Source organism: Gymnodraco acuticeps, unplaced genomic scaffold, assembly GCF_902827175.1.
Source record: "Gymnodraco acuticeps unplaced genomic scaffold, fGymAcu1.1, whole genome shotgun sequence".
Lineage (NCBI taxonomy): Eukaryota > Metazoa > Chordata > Actinopteri > Perciformes > Bathydraconidae > Gymnodraco > Gymnodraco acuticeps.
In genome coordinates, this window is record NW_022990981.1 from 3,992,392 (window position 1) to 4,015,743 (window position 23,352).

At 40.8% G+C, this 23,352-nt stretch overlaps 1 protein-coding gene across 3 annotated transcripts in view; it reads left to right on the forward strand.

The window, feature by feature from the left end:
• The window catches only part of sned1 (sushi, nidogen and EGF-like domains 1), a 49,859-nt gene that overhangs the window by 6,378 nt on the left and 20,129 nt on the right, over positions 1–23,352 (forward strand). For 2 of the 3 annotated variants that reach the window (XM_034235632.1, XM_034235629.1), the window contains exons 2-25: positions 907–1,194; positions 2,332–2,472; positions 3,723–3,885; positions 3,982–4,107; positions 4,361–4,474; positions 4,850–4,963; positions 7,011–7,124; positions 9,356–9,403; positions 9,497–9,604; positions 10,951–11,043; positions 11,493–11,627; positions 11,858–11,977; positions 12,777–12,893; positions 14,253–14,396; positions 14,784–14,957; positions 15,551–15,664; positions 15,755–15,868; positions 16,372–16,485; positions 16,592–16,708; positions 17,163–17,450; positions 18,088–18,271; positions 19,346–19,458; positions 20,495–20,773; positions 21,458–21,599. In XM_034235632.1, the coding sequence (XP_034091523.1) occupies positions 907–1,194; positions 2,332–2,472; positions 3,723–3,885; positions 3,982–4,107; positions 4,361–4,474; positions 4,850–4,963; positions 7,011–7,124; positions 9,356–9,403; positions 9,497–9,604; positions 10,951–11,043; positions 11,493–11,627; positions 11,858–11,977; positions 12,777–12,893; positions 14,253–14,396; positions 14,784–14,957; positions 15,551–15,664; positions 15,755–15,868; positions 16,372–16,485; positions 16,592–16,708; positions 17,163–17,450; positions 18,088–18,271; positions 19,346–19,458; positions 20,495–20,773; positions 21,458–21,599 (3,464 nt within the window). The remainder of the gene's footprint in view (positions 1–906; positions 1,195–2,331; positions 2,473–3,722; positions 3,886–3,981; positions 4,108–4,360; positions 4,475–4,849; positions 4,964–7,010; positions 7,125–9,355; positions 9,404–9,496; positions 9,605–10,950; positions 11,044–11,492; positions 11,628–11,857; positions 11,978–12,776; positions 12,894–14,252; positions 14,397–14,783; positions 14,958–15,550; positions 15,665–15,754; positions 15,869–16,371; positions 16,486–16,591; positions 16,709–17,162; positions 17,451–18,087; positions 18,272–19,345; positions 19,459–20,494; positions 20,774–21,457; positions 21,600–23,352) is intronic. The other variant, XM_034235630.1, reaches the window with a different exon arrangement.

Sequence of the window (23,352 nt, forward strand, 5' to 3'; positions counted from 1 at the left end):
GCATCTCCTGTTGTTGATCCAGAATATGTGTATGAAAGAATGTAAGCCTTCAGTGGACATTTTCAACCCTTAAGCCTGTAGATCATTTCATTGGTGGACCTTACCTGTGATATGTTTCTGATATAAGTACACGCAGGGTTAGGGCTACTCTACTCATTTCCAATCATAATCTTTCATTAAAAATACAATTGAACACATTGCAAAGTGCTACTTTAGAATCTACTACATGAATCAGTTGTGTCTCCTCTCTCTTTGACATCCCTCATTGACTTTGTGGACCCTACTTCCTTTTTATTCATCATTTGTAGCTTTTCCTGCAACTCACAATAGCTCTTTCATCTAGCATCATTGCAATAAACCCTCTGAAACACAAACAATTGTCACATTTACTGTCTTGGTTCTGTGGCTTTTGGCTTGCTGTTGCTCCATCAATCCTGAGTCTAAAACTAAGAATGATTGTCATTATACATGTAAAGTGTCAGTAATTGCAAAAAATACCCATCTTAGTTTGAATTGCAGATCAAAATCCAAAGATATTTGATTTGCAATGAAAACAAATTAATTTATTAAATGGTTTTCTGTTGCCTGACAACAATGAGTTGCTTAATTGCTTCTGCAATACACATTGACCTGCCCAAGTTGATATTTTAGGAAGTTTATATTATACAATACTTCAGTCTATATCTGCAGTGCTGAGTGTGCATTTCTCACAGAGAAGATGTGTGTACGGTGGGTTCATTTATTTGGCTACTTTGCTGTTGGCAGACATCTGTGACGTGAGCAGTACAACCTGTTCTTCTCATCACTTCTACTCTAACCCCTCCTAACCGCACAAACAGGTCCCAGTGGCTTCTTCATTTTGAACAAAATATATCACTATTCACATTCCAAATCTGTTCTCCTCAGGTCAACAACAATGGCCTTGTATCTTTCCTGAGGGAGGTGTCCCAGTTCACTCCTGTAGCATTTCCGATCGCGGGGGACAGAAGGGTTGTGGCGCCATTCTGGGCAGATGTGGATAACCGTCGAGCAGGGAGAGTGTTCTATAGAGAGAGCCAGGAGCCCTCCAGCCTGAGGAGGGCCTCAGGGGAAGTCAAGACGTACTTTTCAGAGTTCTCCAACTTCAATGCAACATGGGTCCTCATCGCTACATGGCACCAAGTGACTTTCTTTGGAGGCAGCTCTCTCACACCGGTATAACTCACACTAAACTTCACAGCTGTCCCTCTATATGTGACTGCTAAACAGCCCTGATTCTCTAGGTATGATTCAAGTACCTAGATCAGTGATTCTTAAGCAGGGTGTGCAAGTGACATTACTTAAACAGGCCAACCTGGCACAGGCCGAGGATTAGCACATTTAGGGGGGGGGATTATTTTTCTAAATAAGGCTCAATTAGTTTTATAAAATAGAATTTGTGATTTTATTTTAAAAACACATCCAATATACAGTGTTTGTGTTGAGAAAGAATGCATTTCATATTGTCTTATTATTCTTCAGTGAATGGATTGGTACACAGCTACACAGACCTGTGTCAGTTATAACTTTATACATCCTATGTTACCAGAGAGAGTGTGATAAAACCTAGTTTGAACGCAGATAATTGAAAGAGTTAACTGAATGTAATAAACAAACTGTTTAAAGATCCACTCTAAGAGATAGTAGTAAGAATGCAAACTTGTTTCAAAAAAATATTTTTAACAATATTAACTTTTTGAAGTGTAATTTAACATCAACATAAAAAATCAGCCGAAATAAACACATATAAAAGAAATGGATATTTCAGTTTATTTGATAAGAAACTACTGGAATCCACTGGCCTAAGCTAATGTGTCGCTATCTGCCTCACCAACAGGCCCAGATGAGTCTGTCTGTAGCCTGAGTGAGATTAAGCAATCTGCAAAACAAGAAGTCGTTTCATTTTTTTTCATTTCCATCTTGATTTTGAACAGATAAATAAAAAAAGTGAAAAACAGAATACCGTATTGTTAGAATACAGTATTTATCAATATCATATTTATATATTCAACAAAAAATGTCATATTAATAATAATAAATCATATGTGTCCAAAGGGAGTAGGAGGAAGCAAATGCTTATCAATTCCCACCCCTTATTTACTGCTGATCAATGATCATCCTTTAAATAATTTCTGCAAGTTATTCCTACTCACATATTTACATTTATACATATATTTACAATCATTTCTCATCTTCAATCACCTTTCTTCATTCTCTTAGTTTTCCAAAAAGTGTTTCTGTCAGATAAATGTATTTGACCTAATTTCGTGGAATCAGGAAATGGTTGAACTGAGCCTGTTCCTTTCTATGCAGGTAAATACTTTCCAAGTGGTGCTCATTACAGACGGAGAGCTTTCCTTCACTATATTCCAGTACAATAACATCACTTGGACCACAGGCATGCATACCAGCAGTGGAGGAAACCTGGCTGGGCTGGGAGGGATTGCAGCACAGGTAAGATCACCTTGTAGTGGACTCCAAGGACATATTTCACCATTGTGTTATTACATTAGATTAGAACACATATTACTAAGAAATACAGTTTGCATTCAACCAGAATTGCAAAGAGTATAGTGCAGATGAGGTTACAGTATATTCAGTTATATGGGTTACGGTATATACAGGTTGTTCCATGAGATACATGGTTTTATAAATATTAAATATATACTGTATTTACAGATAAAGTACTAGGTTAAAGCATTTATGGATCAAATGTAGGCCGGGTTTCAGGCATAGTTAAATGCAGATTGAATAAATATTGAATACAGTGAAATAAATATGTGCAAAAAGCAGTGTACAGTAAGGTCCCTGAGTGTGAGGAGCTGTGGGTAGAAGCCCCATGAGTATGAGTGTGTTGGCGGGCTAGTGCAGTAGTTTGAAGGTCATGGGTTGGGAGGGTAGTGGGCTAGTTCTGAGTTTAAGAATTCAGCAGGGTTATGTTGTTGTGGAAGAAACTGTTCCTGAGCCTGCTGCTTCGGGATCTACACAGCCCATGTTGTTGTGTGCGGGGTCCATGATGGTGCTTTGAGCTTTCTTTTCTCAAAAAGTAGAGGTGCTGCTGTGACTTTTTAACCACACTGGAGGCGTTGAGCGACCAAGAGAGATCCTCAGAGATTTTAGAGATTTTAAAGGTGGAGACTTGTCCACCTTAGTCCCATTATGTAAATGGAGGTGTGTCCACAGCCTTAGGTCTTGGGGTAGTATTGGTGTTGTTGAGGGGAAGGTTATTGTAAGCACACCGGTAGCTGACCTTCCTTCCTGTAGGCTGATTCATTGTTGTTAGTAATCAGGCCTACTACCGTGGTGTCATCTGTGAACTTGATGATAGTGTTGGAGAAATGCACAGGAGTGAAGTCATGGTTGAAAAGGGAGTAGAGGTGTTCAGGTTCAGAGTGGGGGGGGGGCGTTAAACCTGACAGCCTGGGGTCTGTTGATCAGAAGGGCCAGTGTCCAGGCAGTTGATCTGTTGGGACGAGGTGTGGGAGAGTTGATCTTGTTGGGTTTTTGCTGTGTTAATAAAAGACACAAATCGTGTGCAGTCAAAAATCGTGTTGTTTGTAATGTAATGATGTTTGGTGAACAGTGGAGGACATAACTTGCGATGTACAGGATGACATGTGAAGAAACAAAGCAGTTGTTTTTAGATGTCTGGACTCTGATTCAGCCGTCTCTTGATGTCTGCCTTGTCGTTCGTCTCTTCCCAGGCAGGATTCAATGCTGGTGATGGTAAGCGCTATTTCAACATTCCCGGCTCTCGCACTGCTGATGTGGTAAATGTCGAGGGAACCACTAACGTGGGCCAACCGGGAAAATGGGTCTTTCGTATCGATGATGCAAATGTGGAAGTTGGTAGCTGCAATGACTCTGGTAAGTCCCACAATGACTAATAGATCAATCCTTCTGCTCCTGGCTGTCTTAATACTTTTGCTTTTAGGTTTGTGTTAAATGGACCTCTCTCTACAGCATCAGTGTGCCAGCACCTGCGACCTTGTCTGAACGGAGGCCAGTGCATAGACGACTGCATTACAGGAAACCCCTCCTTCACTTGCTCCTGCCTGGCTGGCTTCACCGGGCAAAGATGCCAGATTGGTGAGTTGTGGTTGACACAGCCTATTTCTCCATGCTCGAAAAACACTGTGAATGAATGAGTACCTTGGATCAGTGTGTGAAAATAATATTACTACAATACACCTGACTTGCCAAAAGGACACATTGATATTTCCCTAATACCTGTATCATTTGAATCTGTTATATTTTCCTGACTCACTGTTCGTTGACAGAAGTTTTCTTCTAATTAAAAGAGTCACACTACCTCCTTTGTATTTTCTCCCTGTCTCTGTAGATGTTGATGAGTGTGCCTCATATCCGTGCCAGAACGGAGGGACTTGTGCAGACCGGATTCATAGTTTCCTCTGTCACTGTCCTGCTGGATACACAGGGAGTCAGTGTGAAGCAGGTACTAAAGACTCTCTAATGGAAAGGGATAGGGTTAGATATTTCAAAGGGGTTATATGAGGTACTTATCTGCTGATGTGGGGGGGGGGGGGGGGTTGCAGTGTCATTAAATCTAAATAAAGCTGTGAATATATTCTGAATAAATTGTACAACTATATTGATTTTTTATCTTATATCTTGGTCTTGCCTCTCTGGGGCTTCTTTGCCTCTTCCCACAGTCCAGCCTGAGGAGCTGTATCAATCCTCTCTAATACCTTTCACAGCCAGCAGTGCATACTTGCAGCGTGAGGGGAGCAGTGTGGCGGATATATTAATCAGCTGAGTAAATATTCCATGAGCGTATCTGTGTGTGTGTGTGTGTGTGTGTGTGTTACAGACATTGACGAGTGCAAAGACAGGCCGTGCCTCAACGACGCGCTGTGTGTGCAGGGTGCTGGCACTTTCACCTGTGTGTGTGAACCGGGTTACACTGGTGTCCTCTGTGAGACAGGTGAGTGGCGTTTTTCACAGGAAATATTTTCTGCTGCTTTCTACATCAAACTCAGTCATTCTGGCAGATGTTTATCCAGAGAGTTCCCCAGTCTACCGAGACAAACGGGTCCAAGTTGAGGTTATGGTTGAATTAATTTTTTTCCTTTGGGTCACACAATGTAGCAATGAAACCATAGTGAGAAAGCGGATAAAGCTCTCTGAAGTCAGGTCGGTCTGTAAAAAGACATTGCAGGGTTCGTACGGTCATTGAAAACCTGGAAAAGTCATGGCAATTCAAAATGCAAATTCCAGGCCCTGGAAAAGTTATGGAAAACAATATTTTTCCCAAGGTTTTGGAAAAGTCATGGAAATGTAACTAAAGTTGCGTCAAATATAATTTACATTTGATCTAATCGCCGAAATAATCTGCGGTCTCGAGCTGTTATGTGCCATCATGACGCGCATGGTGTTATTTTTTAATATATGAAGCGCGAGCTGTGTTCCTGCCTGTCGGCTGAACTCTGCTGCTACGGGATGAGGGTCAGCTACATTAGCTACGGTGCGTTCGTTATCTGTGCGGAGTCACTGTGGCACAGACTGAGCCGCTGGTGAACAGCTGTTAGAACGGGCCGTTCAGGTGTTCAGAGCAGAGCGGCAGAGCGTGATGTGAACTGAAAAGTTTTTCTGTCGCAATATCATTTAGGAATCGTTATAGTATATAGTACTCAGATCTTGTACTTGAGTAAAAGTAGAAGTACCAGAGTGTAGGAATACTCTGTTACAGTAAAAGTCCTGCATTCTAAATATTCCTCAAGTGAAAGTAGAAAAGTATTATTATAAATATAGTGAAAGTAGCGACAGTAAAAGTAGTCGTTGTGCAGATTGGTCCATTTCAGAATAATATATATGATATGTTTTATAATGATTGATCATGAAAGTGTTCTCAAAGCTGGTAAAGGTGCAGCTAGTTTGAATGACTTTGTATACTGCAGGGTAGCTGGTGGATTTACTCCAGGTGGAACTAAAGTCTGATTCAACACTTGATTAGATTTCACATCATTCATCCACATCTGTGAAGTAACTAAAGGTATTAGATACATGTAGTGGAGTAGAAGTACACCATTTACCTCTGAACTGTAGAGGAGTAGAAGTACAAAGTAGCAAAACATTGAAATACTTAAATAAAGTACAAGTATCTCAAAATTGTGCCCAAGTATAGTACTTGTTGAGTTTATGAACTTAGTTACTCAACACCAGTGGCTATACAGATAGAAAGACTAAGCCTTGCACAGAGGCATGAAAATACATTTTCAAAATGCTCAACAGTGCTGCCAAAATTATAAACTGACTGCTACACAATTAAAATAAATGCTTTTATATATTTCTATTAGATGTTACTCTTTAGCGTTTCTGTTATTATTAACACTGCTGCTTTAGTTGCTCTAAAATCTAAAATCCTCTGTTATTCCTAAACCGATATTCCATGGGGTCGGGGGCTCGGGTCCTTGTCACCTTTTTCATACCTGATGACTTTGCCTCCCTGACTGCAGTTGCTTTAGCGTGTAGAAGCTAGTAAGCCTACTATTTGTTTTAGATAGGCACAACATGTTTCATATCAGACCTTATTTTCCTGTTCCATGTTCAAATAAACCATTTTCAGTGGTCATTTTTTTTTGGTCATGGAAAATGAGGTAAAGGTCATTGAGAAGTCATGGAGAAGTCATTGAAAATCATTGGTGAAAAAGTGTATGATCCCTGACATTTACTAATCTGGATGTCTTTGTGATTGATTTGTTGATGAAACTTGATCCCAGAGGGGAATTGAATGAACAGGCCTTGCACAGTTCATGAATCGTTGTATCTACATGAGACAGGATTTACTGTTAATACCAGACACCTGGTCAGTGAAACTATGCCTTCAGAAGGGAAGTTCAATGCTTTTAATCTAGCTCAATGTCTTACACAACCAGGGCTTGCTTTTCAATGTGAAGATTGAAAAATCAGAATATTAAAATGAATCGACAGCAGATAAACTTCTGATTAACTGACTTTTGTGCATCCTTCAGATATGAACGAATGTGAGTCACAGCCGTGTCTGAATGAAGGAGAGTGCATGGATCTGGTGGCCAACTTCACCTGTGTTTGCCCCGCTGCCTTCACTGGAACACTCTGTGAAACAGGTGACTTAAAGTCAAGTTTATTCTAGGGTAAAACACCAAACAGATCATTGTAGCATGCCATAAACCCCTCTGTTTCAGCCCTGTTCCAAAAGGGCTGATTCTGTGTCTGTAGCTTCTAAATGCTAATACCCTGCTGCTGGCCACGCCCCTCTGAGAAGTGATTGGTTAAGAAAACACAATGGTGATCTAGGAGGTAATATGGTGGGCGGGAGTTACCATGGTTGGTTTTTGGCTAATGGTTGCTCAACCCAAAAAACATTGTGACATCACAAAGTGACCAACATCTGATCAGCTGATTTTCAGACAGGTTTTCATATGGATGGATCCCCTCTCTTTTTGTCCTGATCCATTTATATAAAAACCTGTCTGAAAATCAGCTGATCAGATGTTGGTCACTTTTGAAACAGGGCTGAAACAGAGGGGTTTATGGGATGCTACAATGGGGGATCTGTTTGGTATTTCGAGCCAAACACTTCAGAGACATGTTTTGTATATATCTGAGACCTATAATATATTGATGAAAAACAGTATAATAGGGGACCTTTAATATTAAAGGGGACCTATCATGCAAAATGCCCCTTTCTACGTCTTTTATACATGAATATGTGTCCCCGGTGTGTCAGGGAACTCACCAAGTGTCAGAAAACACAACCCTCTCTCTTTTCCTCCATACCCAAATCTCTAAAAACGGGGCTTTAACGGATCTGATACAGACTGATACAGATTTGAAAATAGTCTGACGTCAGTGACGAGGAGCTCCGCCTATATGGCCAACTCTCCACCAATCAGGGGAATGGGGTTGCCGTGGCATGGTAACATGACGCTTGTAACTCGGCCCCCTCCTTTGCAGGGGGCGTGGTCAGCTGCAGCGCATGCAAAGACAGGGCGGAGGAGAGCAAAATAGAGCAAAATGAGGCATGGCTAAAATGCATGATCTGTTTGGTATTTTGAAAAATAAAACGTATAAATATACCTTATACAGGTATGGATCTACAATATATTATTCAATATAGCATGATAGGTCTCCTTTAAGTATTACATTTAAATACTCAATTAAAGTACCTCAAAGTTGTACTTAAGTACAGTACTTGAGTAAATGCACTTCATTACATACCACCACCGTCTGTAACTGTCCAAGTCTGTTCACGTGTTCTTTTCCATGAACAAGTCTTGTAACACTGTCAGAGCCATACTATCTTTGTATGCGTGTTTATTTCAGACTTCTTTCTGCTGACATGATACCTTCATCAGATAGCAACAGCTATCTCCATCAAGCCATCTCCATAGCAGACCACAGAATGTCCAAATTGACCAATCATAATCAAATATTGAACGAACTATGTCCTCCTCCCGAAGTGCTTTTTCTGAGCTCCAGGGTCTTTGTTCAATTGATATGCCTAATTTGTTATAAAGAGGTGATACGTTTTTAAGATAGCGTTGTCATATAGACATTACAAAAGCAAGATGACTGTTGTTGTCTTACCCCTGGTTTAGAGGTATCTAGCCATGCACATGATTTGTGTAAATATGCTCAGGTTTTGAGATATCCCTATGATTGCTTCTGCAAACCCTGCACATTAGCCCTCAACAACCTTGCCCCCCCCCCCCCTACCTCTGTGACCTCATCCAACGACACAACCCCACCCGTCGCCTCAGGTCTGCTGAAGCTAACCTACTGCAGCCCATCAGGACACAGCTCCGGGCCTGGGGTGACAGGGCCTTCGCAGCCCCCCCCCACACTCTGGAACTCCCTCCCCAACCACGTCACATCAATCCCTCAAAACTCACCTTTTCACTCTTGCCTTCAACTCCTAATCAACTAACCCCTTGCCCTTATTCCTCCTAGCTTAGCACTTTCTACTTTTGTTGTTATTTTGTTTTACTTGCTTGTAAGCGCTTTGAGCACCAGCAAAAGCGCTTTATAAATGTAATGTATTATTATTATTATTATTAGAGGTGAAAGGAAATTCACAGTTTTCAAAGACACCTGCAGTAAAAAGGGACATACATGATTCCAGAGATTATTTTTCACATCTTGTTTTGAAATGTAATTTTTCAATGCTTAAACCTTATTCCATTCACTTTCATTGCATTGGTCCTGCCAGCATATATTTCAGAGCAAGGTATCTCCCTAGCTGGGCAAACACATCTCAAAATACCTCCAGAGGTGAGGAATGATGTTTTGTTTTTTGAACAACCCTTTAAAGGACGTGCTTATGTTCCTCTCTTAGAACTGGTGGTGCTTCAGGTTAATTCAACCGAGCCAGAAAACCAAACAGGTAAAAGCATGTACAGCTACAGTTTAAGAAAAAAAACAAATGCATGCAGTTTGATTGTTACACCTCAACCTGTCATGTTTTTTTCATTTGCAGGCTTATGTGGCAATGCAAATTGTGAAAAGAACTGGATTTGTGAAAACACTAGCTCGGGAATCTACATCTGCACATGTGCTCCAGGCTTCTACGGGGACGAGTGTGAAGGTACTGAACTCTCTGCAGCGGCTGGGCAGGTAGCAGCAGAGGTATTTCAAGAGGAGCTGTGCGAACCCACAGGAATTTGGAGCTGTGCCCTGGAAGAGGCTGCTGTGATGATGGGTTATTGTAATTATCAAAACTGACACAGCCTCGCCCAGTTTACTACGGGAACCAGTCGCTTGATGTTGTGAATAATTGTTTTATAGCGCATTTTAGTAGTTTAGCAACAAGAGGAAGTGCTTTGTCTAGACTTAAAAAGGCCTCTTTATGAGTCAAAGCTGCTCTTTGGTATTCAGGTCATTTCTTCAGATTGAGCTGATGAATTATGCATGCTTCCACACAGCTACTGGCTTCTCTGAAAGGTAGCCATTGCACCACACTATAGTTTGAAGCACAGCTGTTACTTGCATAACTATGGGGCAATTTAAACACAAAATATGTGAAAAACTATCATCAACAGCAGCTAATGCTTTACACCGTCCTTTAAGAAATGCATATAAGGACATGTTATTAAGTGTGATGTCTGTATCACAATATATTGATTTTATGAAATACCTAGTGAGCCATTTTGAGCTAATTCAGGCTTCCATTACGAGTGAGTGTCGACCCTCTGATAGCAGTGGATGCAAAACTTTATTTTTTTCTCCCACCAAAAGCTCTCTAAAAGTATTTGAGCTATTGCAAATGCATGATTCTTCTCACCATTGAGCTGAAATAACTATCAGTGCTTATATAGGCTCTAAATCTCCCAAATACTTTCCTGCCTGGCTCACAGTGGAAAAAGGAGCAAGATCCTCCAAGGAAGAGAAAGTAGCGGGACTCAGAAGTGCCTAATCAGGCTCTCAGATCAAAGGGCCGGGCCGCACAGGTGGCCAATGAAAGTGGCTCTTGTAAATTAACAATCCATGAATTGCCCTCAGGGCCATACATTTTTGGTCACAAAATATGCTCCATATCATCAGAAAGATAATACCCTCCACCGAGCTACCGGGACTTCAAAGGTTTAGCTGTGATACGGCCTCGGCTTTGATCCACTGCTGCAATTAGGAAGTCGAGGAAAACAAAAACATTCTACAATTTGTACAGAGCGGATGTGCAGCGTGTTGACTGGTAATCTTCTGCTGCTGTGAACTTTGTTGGAAAAAGATTAGGCAAAGAGAAATAACAGCAAATCAATACATGGTTTACATTACAGCAGATGGAAGCTGTTAGCAAGTGGAACACATATTGAACTTTATACCTTTTGCCTATATTTAGACTTTCCAACACTGAAAAATGTACGTAGTTGCTTTCAAGTAGCTGGAGCAAACTTTCCACACACTCACACACTGTGTCTCTTCCTGTGTCTGCAGAGGAATGTCTGTGCCAGAATGGGGGTGTGTGTGTGGATATCAATGGGACTTGTGAATGCCCGTCAGGCTACACAGGACTCTACTGTCAGTTTGGTGAGTATGATACCTATAATTCTATCAGGTTTCTCACATACAGCGGTGTATTCGGGGGTTTTTTTATCTAGGAGAAAAGGCAGAAAATAGATATGAATACTTCCAAGATTAAAGTTGTATTCAAAGATATGAAAATTCTTATATTCTCTAAGATTAAAATGAAATCCCAGATATATAGATATCCTGAGAATTAAGGGATAACAATTTAAATATTACTAACAAAAACTATTTTAAATAAAAGTAAATTTCATGTTTTTTTCTTCAAAGAACCACATCACTTTGATCATTCTCATCTCATCCAACTTTGCAGATAGAAGCCATATGCTTACTTGACAAAAACAATTCCACTAAAATCTCAGAGTTTCTTTGAAATCTTTTCTCTGAAAAAGTGAGTCACTGTTCAGAAATTAGAAATTGTGAAGCTGTCATTCACAATGCCTTCCTCCCAGAAGTAACTCAGACGCCGTGCAGCCACAGCAGGACGTGTCCTGATGGAGGTCCCTGTTTGGAGTATGGAGGAGCCTACCTGTGCACATGTCAGACCAGTGCAGCAGAGCTGGATCATAAGGACTTCTACCCCTATGGTAAGAGCCTCAGGCACTTATATGTCACTGCATTAGCAGCTGGTTTCACACTTTCAGTTTACTATTTTTACATCATTCATGCTGTTGCTAAGTGCTATGAGGACATTTTGTATTTGATCCAGACAGAAAATAACAATTCTTTATTCCATCAAAGTTACATGCTTGAAAAAAAGTGGTTTTAACATTTCCCAGTGCAATGGAACACAGTCAAGTCTCGTTATGTTTTTCAGTACAGCCCCGATCGGTCTGTGACTCCTCCCCGTGTCTGAATGGAGGATACTGCTACGAGCGGGATGGAGGCTACACCTGCGAGTGCAAATACGGATACTGGGGGAAGCACTGTGAGAAAGGTAGCATCATTGATAAAACCGCAGAAAAGTAACACCACATGATCTGATGACGTGCCTTTTTCAAAACATTACTCAAACCCAGCTTTAACCAGAGGTAGGAGAAGTACAAAGAAACTTAAGTAAATTACTTAAGTAAAGGTAGAAGTGCCAGAGTGTAGGAAAACAAGTACATTTACTGCATTCAAAATGTTACTCAAGTTACAGTACAAAGGTATTCGCGAGATATACTTTAAGTGCCAAAAGTAAAAGTAGTCGTTGTGCAGATTGGTCCATTTCAGAATAATATATATGATATGTTTTATAATGATTGATCATGAAAGTGTTCTCAAAGCTGGTAAAGGTGCAGCTAGTTTGAAGGACTTTGTATACTGCAGGGTAGCTTGTGGATTTACTCCAGGTGGAACTCAAGTTATTTAAGTGTTGATTATATTTCTAATTATTAATCGAAATGTGCAAAGTAACTAAAGGTACTTAACAAACGTAGTGGGGTAAAAGTACCAAGTAGGAAAACATTTAAGTACTTGAGTAAAGTACAAGTTCCTCAACATTTTAAATTACAGTACTCAATAATTGTACTTAGTTACTTTAAACAACTGGTTTTAATGCATGAGGGAAAATGTCATTACCCACAATGCTTCTTAAAATATTACAATGATCAATCCTACTTGACTACTGAGCTATTTTCCTGTATTTTGACTTGAATTGCAATCTACTCCAACAGATTCATTTTGAGTGATTAAAAGCTAGAGACGTTTTTCTGCTTCAAGGATTCCCGTTTGTCTTCCCTGTCTCTTTCCAGTCAGACTCAATACCTGTGCTTCTGCTCCCTGCCGCAACGGAGGCTCCTGCAAGGAGGAAGCAGGGAGCTACAGATGTGTGTGTCCTTACAGATTCACTGGGAAACATTGTGAAGTGGGTGAGTGCCACCCTCACGTAACAATAAAACATTTGGTAGTCAATACAAAAAAAAGAGTCTAGCAAAGTTGTGCCAAAGCTTTTTAGGTTGAAATGCATGGCAAGCAATCTAACCACCAGACAACAGCAGTACTTTGAATGCTGATAATATGGTGATAATACAAATAGAGTGAGACACACGTTATACATCTGAGAGAAGAGTGATTTTATGAACCATCCTATTTTAAGGTCACCTTAGTAACATCACCAAAATGTGACTATGTTTAGTCAGGAGTTTGCCAGGTTTCATAATAAAACTTACAGTTGATTCAGAATGCTTCCATGGTGTGCACTGTAAACACTAAGCTAGCAAGGCCCTCCTATAATTTAACAGAAAAGTAATTATATTAGTGTTGTTGCTTTAAAGGTCACCTATTATGCAAAATGCACTTGTTGATGTCTTTTGTTGTGGTCGAGGATCTCATGATTTGACCTCAAGGGCTATATGAGGCCCTAAAGCAACTGCTCCATTATGTGTATCAAATGCACACATTGATGCCACCAAATAACACAATACAAATAGAAAGTACTACAAAGAAACTGGAATTCATTTACATCTTAAATCATTAATATATACACAAAAAAAGGTTTACAAATATCCAACCTTCAAATTGCTTTTTTAAATCAACATTTCTCTAAAAAACATTTGTGTGGAAATCTCAGTTAATTTGTAGGCTGCGCGAGTATGGCAAAAAGTATGTGAGTAAATCTCACTGTAAACGATTGAATCATCACCAAGTTCTGTGATATTATGACCCATCATAACTCTTTAGCTCTATGCTAGCCGGGCCCTATGCTAGGCGAGCCCCGAGCAAGCGCTTTGAGCATCTGGAAAAGCGCTATAATAAATGTAAGGAATTAAATTAATTATGCACACACATACATTTAGCATGGTGGAGGAAACGGGCTCTGTGTTACAGGACGGGTCGGGTGGTTCCGCTGCACACACACACACACACACACACACACACACACACACACACACACACACACACACACACACACACACACACACACACACACACACCACACACACACCCCGCTGCAGACTCTTTACACGGAGGAGCTGCAGCTCCAAACAGAGACACACGCTCACTAAGCCGAATAACTAGATCCGGTCACAGAGATCTGCTATTTGAAAGTAAAGACAACACATCGACCTTAAGTATAGTCAGAGCGTGGTCTCATGGACAGCCCCGGCCCAATTGAACACCTGGTTGTAATGTCTGGTAAAGCACGTAGGGCTGCTTTTTGCAAGAAAGGTGCTATGCAAATTACAATTATTAATAACAATTCTTTCTCATTGTATGTTTTCTTGCAGGGAAGCCAGACCCCTGTGCCTCCAGCCCCTGTCTGAATGGGGGGACATGTTTCCACTACATAGGAAAGTACAAATGTGAATGCACTGAACACTTTGGTGGCAGGCACTGTGAAATAAACAGGAGCTCAGTACAGACCAGCGCAGGTGAGCAGATTGTGTGTCACCACTTCGTAATGTCCAAATCTCACTGATGCTGAAGTATGTACATGGTTATTGGTGGGTTGGGTATATAGATACTGCTTTTCCTTTTGCAGATAATTTTAGCAGTGTTGCTGCACTAGAGGCCTCACATTTACAGATATAGAACGGCTGCATAATCTATATAAAGTGCGGCCTGATGATTCATGTCTACGCGCTCTCACTGCATGCCGAGATTATTTTAGGAGGACAGAAACAGAGAGCCTGGATGGAAAACACCTCTGTTGCTGTTAGTGTGTATTGGGAGAGCTCCTTTAAGCCCCAGACAGAGCGTGTGAGCTTGTGTCACTATGCAGCCATTGGACATTATCAACATGTGTGTATTGATTTCAGAGCTGGGCTGTGGGCTGCCTCCACCGGTGAAGCACGCAGAGGTTCAGTTCTCCTCAACAACACCGGGCTCCATGGCTGTGTACATGTGCCACTCAGGCTTCACCTCCGTGCCCAGAGCCACCCAGAGCATCTGTGGTATTCAGGGAGACTGGAGCCAGCCCCCCATCTGTGAGGGTCTGTAACACACACCCACACATGGATACACACACTGAACAAAAAACATCATTAAATGATCCCTGAAAGTCTGAATAAAGAAGATTCCAGTTATACATTTATTTTCCAAATCTAAGGGATCATATCATTTTTTTTACATTTGAAGCATCTAATAAGGTTTTGAATAAAGCTTCAATATCTGTCGTGACAATATCTAATCCGTTTTGTTAATATAAATACATTTTTACGAATCCAATATGACATGATATCAGATACAAATAATAATAATGTTGTTGTTTATGGCTAAATTACAACAAACAATAATTAAATAAGATTTTTTTTTTTTATTCAAGCTTTTTGGACATTTGACTTGTAAACTTGTTTTGTTGTTATTAGAAATATTATATTTACACAAGCTGGAAACAATCCTACTGAGCCACCACTGAAGTCTAATTCTAGAAATATATATATATATGAATACTTTTGTATATTATAAATATAGTATGATACTAATCATATTAGTGTAACCTTAACTATATTTGAAACTGTAGAAATAACTGGTTTAAACTGAAAATAAATCAGTTTGGTTTAATACTGATTTCCCATCATCACAGAGATCAATGAATGCCTCTCACAGCCTTGTCTTAATGGCGGTACATGTGGGAACCAGGTGGGCTCCTACCAGTGTGAGTGTGATGAGGGCTTCAGTGGAAACCGCTGTCAGACAGGTAAAGCCTGATCAAAGTCTTCTGATATTTAATACATCGGCACATTTACATGATATAGTTACCTTGTCTGTGTGTATCATCTCCCTGAAGATATAAATGAATGCCTGTCGGGGCCCTGCGAGCACGGGGGGACATGTGAAGACCAGCCTGGCTCCTACCTGTGTCACTGTTCTCAAGGCTTCAAAGGCCACAACTGTGAAATAGGTAAAGTGTTCCTTTAAGATGTTACTATGGGAGGATTACTGAACGGCCCTCAGGGCACAGATCCCCAAATGTCAGGTTCCCTCCTGCATTTACCATCAAAAGACACGTACCAGGAAGACACTCCAAATGACCACAAAGAAATATAAAAGACTACAAAGAGATGCAAAACAGCTACAGAGAAACCACAAAGCGACTTCAAAAAGGGGGTTCTATAACCATAGACAACAAAAAAGAACAAGAAGAATACTAAAACGATGACAAACAGACACAAAACAACCACAGAGACAAAAACACATAGAGTAGTGATGAGTAAAGACCACAAAGAAACGCATGCCAACATAAAAAAGCGTCTCAACACCTATAAAGGCTGCGACTTGCTTATCGTAGGAAATGTGGTGGGGCCTCTGCCTGTCTGTGCCCAGGGGCCCATTGTCTCCTCTTGTAGAGCTTCTATACTAACATACAGACAGCAATAAAACTCTAGTGTAAACATCTGTGTGCAGAGCAGCACGGGTGTGAGTCCAATCCCTGTCTGAATGGAGGCGTGTGCCGGGGGTACAGACGGAATTATTTGTGTGTGTGCAAAGACGGCTTCTTTGGAGACCAGTGCCAGATGTGTAAGTGTCTTTGCACTGATTTAATGATGTTAAAAGCTCATTCACATTGACTGCAGTTATCACATGAACTGTGTTGTACTTAATGCTTGTCTTTGACACCCCCAAGTGGAGAACCCATGTGTACTGCAACCTTGTGGAAACCGTGGCCTCTGCAGGAGTGACAAGAGAGGGAACTACAACTGTGTGTGCAGAGTGGGACACACAGGCAAAGACTGTGAGAAAGGTCAGAAAGAGTCACACAGAAGTGCTCCAGTTCAACAATGTTGTGTTTATTTGTCACCCCAGCATCTTCTCTATTGCAAAGTTCAAAGGCTTTATTGCCATATGCACAGCTACAGTGTACTTGTGGCAATGAAAAGTCCCAGGCTCCTCCAACAAGGCAACACATACAGTATATGACATCAAAGCTCATCAAAACAATCACAAATAGGGCATGAAGAAACAGAGTAGAAATAAAATAGTGCAAGAGAATGGTGTGCAAGTGATGCAGAAGAAGTTAACTAAATGCAATGTCAAATAGAATAAGATGAGCTAAAAATAGAATGTTAAATGAAATGCTGTGCAGTGAAATTAAATAAAATGCTTATGTAATATAATAGATGTGAGATGCAAACACTTGACAACTATGTAATGATTTAATGTATGAATTTGACATGTAAGGTTGCCACTGTTCCCAGACCTGTTGCCTCCCTCTGGTCTCCATGTGCTGCGCGTGGAGGAGAACGAGGTGGAGCTACGCTGGGATCAGCCCGAGCCGGATCACAGCCTGATCAGCGGCTTCGTGGTCACGTATGCTCCGCTGGGCTGGAGTAATCCAAAAACAGACACGCTGGAGAGGCAGCAGTCGTCCCACATCATGAGAGGCCTACTGCCCGGCCTGCTGTACAACATCTCCACCTTCTCCATCAAACGCAACACCAACAGCAACGACAACAGCCAACCAGCCACGGCTCTGATACGCACCAGTGAGCACACTCTTATTCCTGTTGTAGTGAGAGAAGCATCTGGAGAGTGTTTCTCTGAGTATTCCCATGAATTTGTACGGAAGCCCGAGAGGCCAGAAGATCCATTCAAGACGTCTGATCTAAATGCTTTTCACCTTTCCTGCATTTATGACTTATCTACAGGTAAAAAGGGGGTTCGATGGAGGATAACCTTCAATTTGCCCCTTGTTTTGTCAGGTTAAAATACATAATATAAATGTATAATTTTTCCTTTTTTTCATCTTTGAAAATGGCACATGTGCTTTTGTTTTTTCAGGATAATATAGTGAGAATAATTTGAGAGTTTTGTTGTTAAATGAATTTCGGGCCACAATAAGCTGATTTTCTACTCTCTTAAAAGTGTTGACCCTTCTCTTTGTCTGTTTCCATGTTTCACAGGCAAGAAATACATTTATTAAACAATCTTGGAAAGATGATCCAGGCAAAACCTTATTGTTCCTGCTCTTGAAGTCATAAACACAGGAGAAAAAAAGTTTCATCAGACTTAAATAATGGATTTTTCTTTTTTCACCTGCCTCCCGGGGCTTCCGTAAATTGGGTTGCACGTCTGCATACCTGTGTGCATTTCCTATGTTAAGTGGGTGTGTTTGTGTGCTAGGACCCCCCCGGGTGGAGCAGCTGCAGGTGGGGAACGTGTCCTCCTCACAGGTGTGGCTGAGCTGGCTAGTGCAGGCTGCTCGTCACGCAGCAGTCAGCAGGGTGCTGGTGTCTCTGCTGCCTGCAGACGGCAGCCAGGCTCGAACCACCGTGCTCAACACCAGCAGCACGGAGCACTCCTTCAGGTCAGCCCTGCACCGTGCTGCAACATTTTAGATTTTGTACATTTACTCAAGTACTGTACTCAAGTACTATTTTGAGGTACTTGTACTTTACTTGAGAATATCCATTTGATGCTACTTTGTACTCCTACTCTACTCTACGAGGTAAATATTGTACTTTTACTCCACTGCATTTACGTAGTAACTAACGGAATAATGATAAACAATAGCATCAAGTGTTGAATCAGACTTTAGTTCCACCTGGAGTAAATCCACCAGCTACCCTGCAGTATACAAAGTCATTCAAACTAGCTGCACCTTTACCAGCTTTGAGAACACTTTCATGATCAATCATTATAAAACATATCATATATATTATTCTGAAATGGACCAATCTGCACAACGACTACTTTTACTGTCGCTACTTTCACTATATTTAGATGAGATTACTTTTCTACTTTCACTTAAGGAACATTTTGAATGCAGGACTTTTACTGTAACAGAGTATTCCTACACTCTGGTACTTCTACTTTTACTTAAGTACAATATCTGAGTACTTCTACTTTTACTTAAGTACAATATTGTATTACTTCTTCCACCTCTGAAAACAACACTGATGTCCTATTGTATTTCACTGTACAGACCTGCAGCATCCTACTTGTCCACTAAACAGAGCTGTTAAAGGTCTGCACTTTGAACAGAGTAATACACCTTTGAACCACCAGAGTGCACTACTACTTAACCGTTTGAGGCTCCAAACAGTGTTTTGAGAATGATGAGAATCAGAATCAGAATACCTTCATTCGTCTCACAGGGGACATTTACAATGTTACAGCAAAAGTGAAGAGCCAAACATAGCAACATATTAATTAAGAGGCATGCATGAAGATGAAAACAGAAATTATTACACAAATTTACAAAAATAATGATAGGCAATAGACTTTTATTTTTTTACAAGTATAGTATGTATAACGTAGTGTGATAGCAACCAGGTAAGCATAGTTCAAGTGGAAGTATACTGTATATATTATGAGGTAATATAATGTATCCTGCATTGTTTGCCATGGTGCTATTTTGTGTGTGTCCCTCTGTTTCCAGTGCATTACTCCCTGGTCAGATGTACACGGTGGATGTGTTGACTCAAAGTGGAATCAGACCGGATGAATTTCCCTCCACCAGCCACTCAGCTGGACCCCTGCAGTTCTGGACACGTAGGTTACATATCATCATTCAAAAGCTATATAAGAATAACAACACGGCTGGTCGTTAGATCACTCCTCATTTAAAAATACATCACACATCTCAGCACATCAGATTCAGCAGCACAGAGCGTAGATATTAGAGAAGCCAAAGACAGCCAGTCTAAATGACTTTGACAGTGACCAATCAGCATGAGGACAGGCGGGTTAATTTTTCATTGATAGACTGATAGTTTAATGTGTTGTTGCCTAATAACAACATACCTTGCTATCTGTTGTAAGTTTCAACCCTGACATCAAATTATTGCATCATTACTATTAAAAAATAATAGTCATCTGTATTAAAGTATTGTATTACATTATCTTAGATCTTGTACTTGAGTAAAAGTAGAAGTACCAGAGTGTAGGAATACTCTGTTACAGTAAAAGTCCTGCATTCTAAATGTTCCTCAAGGAAAAGTAGAAAAGTATTATCATCAAAATATAGTGAAAGTAGCGACAGTGAAAGTAGTCGTTGTGCAGATTGGTCCATTTCAGAATAATATATATGATATGTTTTATAATGATTGATCATGAAAGTGTTCTCAAAGCTGGTAAAGGTGCAGCTAGTTTGAATGACTTTGTATTCTGCAGGGTAGCTGGTGGATTCACTCCAGGTGGAGCTAAAGTCTGATTTAACACTTGATTAGATTTCACATCATTCATCCACATCTGTGAAGTAACTAAAGGTATTAAATACATGTAGTGGAGTAAAAATAGACTATTTACCTCTGAACTGTAATTGGGCATAAGTTTGAAGAAAACTAAATACTCAAGTAAAGTACAAGTATCTCAAAATTGTACTTATCTACAGTACTTGAGTAAAGTAACTTAGTTACTTTCCACCATTGAACAGCATACAAGTCCAGCTGACAAATGTTTTAAAGCACAGCACAACAAACTGACAGTGTAGGTGAGTATCAGTTCAAGTTAAAGAACAGTTGCAAAAAGAATACTTTCGCTGCTATCAATGAAGAAATGTGAGCATCCACATGTGTTTTCCCCTCAGGGCCTCTCCCCCCACAGAACCTCTCCCTGTCACATGTGACCACTAACTCAGCACTGATCACCTGGAGCCGCTACCCGAGAAACGTCCCAGATGGCTTTGTGGTCAACGTGACCCGAGGGTTGAACACGAGGAGTCGCTTCCTGCCCAATGGGAAGCTGGGATCATATACCCTGCGTGAACTGACTCCAGGACAGCAGTACCATGTGGCTGTCACGTCGGTGAAAAGCACAGCGCAGGAACAGATCCACAGTGTACCCCAACACCTAGCCTTTACTACCTGTGAGTGAAAACATGTTTATAACCCTTTCATTTACATAAACACATGCAATTAGGTGTGTTTTCAAAGAGCCTTTCAGTATCATGAATGTACGGAAGCCTTAGAGGTCAGTGAGACAAAAGAAAAATATCTGCTGATTCCTTTTCTCAATTGCAGGGGGATCAAAGGTTTCCCCAGAATAATATGAAGTTCCTCAAAAATGTTTTTCATCTGTAGACAAATCATGTTGTTTACGGAAGCTTTAGTCAAACAGGAGATACAACTGTTTAGAAAATGATTTCTCACATTGTTGATGCCCAGCTATTTATAACTATATAAATAGATATAAATATACAATTTAGCTTCACTGAATCTATCAAATGTCATATGATAACAAATAAGTCATTAAAAAAAGTCTCTATTTAGAATCTAGCAGAATTCTTTGAAATCACTTCTTAAAACTCTCTTTATTAAAGCCTTTCATTAATAATACCACTACTTGATTTGACTCTACTGTATATCCATGTTTGATTTCATTTGACTTTCTTTTTTTTATTGTTGCAACGTTGTATAGCTATCGTGGTGGGTGGGGATTGCTGACCTTGTCTTCTGTTTCATGTTAGCTTTGTAACTTTGTTTTGAATAGTGCTGTAGAAATAGAGTTATTATTATTTGTATTATTATTATTATGATTATCTTTGACCCAGTGCCAATAGGTGACATATCAGAGAGAAGAAAGAGGCCAGCCGGGAATGGACAGGGGGCTCATGTGGGACACACACTTCCCCCATCTCAGCCCCAGGACCTGGGGGCCACAACAGAAACAGAGAACTCAAAGGAACTGCCTAGGTAAACGCAGAGTGTAGGTGGTTATTAAAAAGGGGGGGGGGGGGGGTTATGGGTCCTTTGCTCTGCCTTTCCTTTCTGTCTCCTCACAGTCAAATCAAAGAGGAAATGCCACAGTGTGTCCACTCATATGTCTAATTGCAAATACATTTTGACTGGCTGCCAGAAGCATACAACTTGTTTTAGAAGATGTTGATTCTTTCCGAGATAGTATGGTATTTATTATTACTTATTTTCTTCTTTATTTTTTGTTTCTTTTTAATACCAATACCTCTTTTATTTAGTTGTTTGTTTGTAATTCTATTTTTAAAGTCTTTTTTTCTTTATATTTATTTTTACTTTTACAAATCCCAGCATAAAGGTATTTACCTACAGTGGAGGAAATAATCATTTGATCCCTTGCCAAGTTTGTAAGTTTACCCACTTACAAAGAAATGAACAGTCTATCATTTTAATGGTAGGTTGATTTGACTAATGAGAGACAGAATATCATAAGGAATATCCAGAAATGTTCATAATTTAAGAGATACAAATGTATTGCCTTTTAATTGTGTGAAATAAGTATTTGATCCCCGAGCAACCAACAAGGATTCTGGCTCCCACAGACCAGTTACATAAGTCCTCTTCCTTTAAAAAAGTACTCCTCATATCAACTAGTTACCTGTATAAAAGACACCTGTCCACAGAATCAATCACTCAGATTTCAGCCTCTCCACCATGGGCAAGACTAAAGAGCTGTCTAAGGACCTCAGGGACCAGACTGTAGACCTGCATCAGGCTGGGACTGGCTACAAGACCATCAGAGAGCAGCTTGGTGAGAAGGAGACCACTGTTGGTTTCATTATTCAGAAATAGAAGAAAGACAAAATGAGCATCAGTCGCCCTCGGGCTGGGGCTCCACACAAGATCTGGCCCTGTGGGGTTTTGATGATCAGGAGAAAGGTGAGGGATCAGAACTACACGGGAGGAACTTGTGAATGATCTCAAGGCAGCTGGGAGCACAGGCACCAAGAAAACTATTGGGAACACACTACACCATCATGGATCAAATCCTGAAGCGCCTGAAGGCCCCCCCCCCTGCTCAAGAAGAACATGAAAGGCCCGTCTGGAGTTTGACAATGAACCTCTGAATGATTCAGAGAAGGCTTGGGAGAAGGTGATGTGTTCAGATGAGACCAACATTGAGATCTTTGGCATCAACTTGACACGCCATGTTTGGAGGAAGAGAGATGCTGACTATAACCCCAGAACACCATCCGTCAGGCATGGAGGTGGAAACATTCTGATTTGGGGGTGTTTCTCTGCTAAGGGGACAGGACCACTTCCCTGCATCGAGGAGAGGGTGGACGGGGCCATGTAAAGTAAGATCTTGGCCGATAGCCTCCTTCCCTCAGCCAGGACACTGAACATGGGTCATGGAGGGGTCTTCCAGCAGGACAATGACCCTGAACATACGGCCAAGGCAACACAGGAGTGTCTAAAGAAGAAGCACATTTAGGTGAGGGAGGGGCCTAGCCAGTCTCCGGACCTTAATCCCATAGAAAGTCTGTGGAGGGAGCTGAAGCTTCCAGATGCCAAGCATCAGCCTCAAAACCTGAAGGATTTGGAGAGGATCTTCAGAGAGGAGTGGACCAACATCCTTCCTGAGATGTGCACATACCTGGTGACTACAAGAAGCGCCTGACCTCTGTGTGTCCAACAAGGGTTTCTCCACCAAGTACTAACACATGTTCTGCAAGGGGATAAAATACTTATT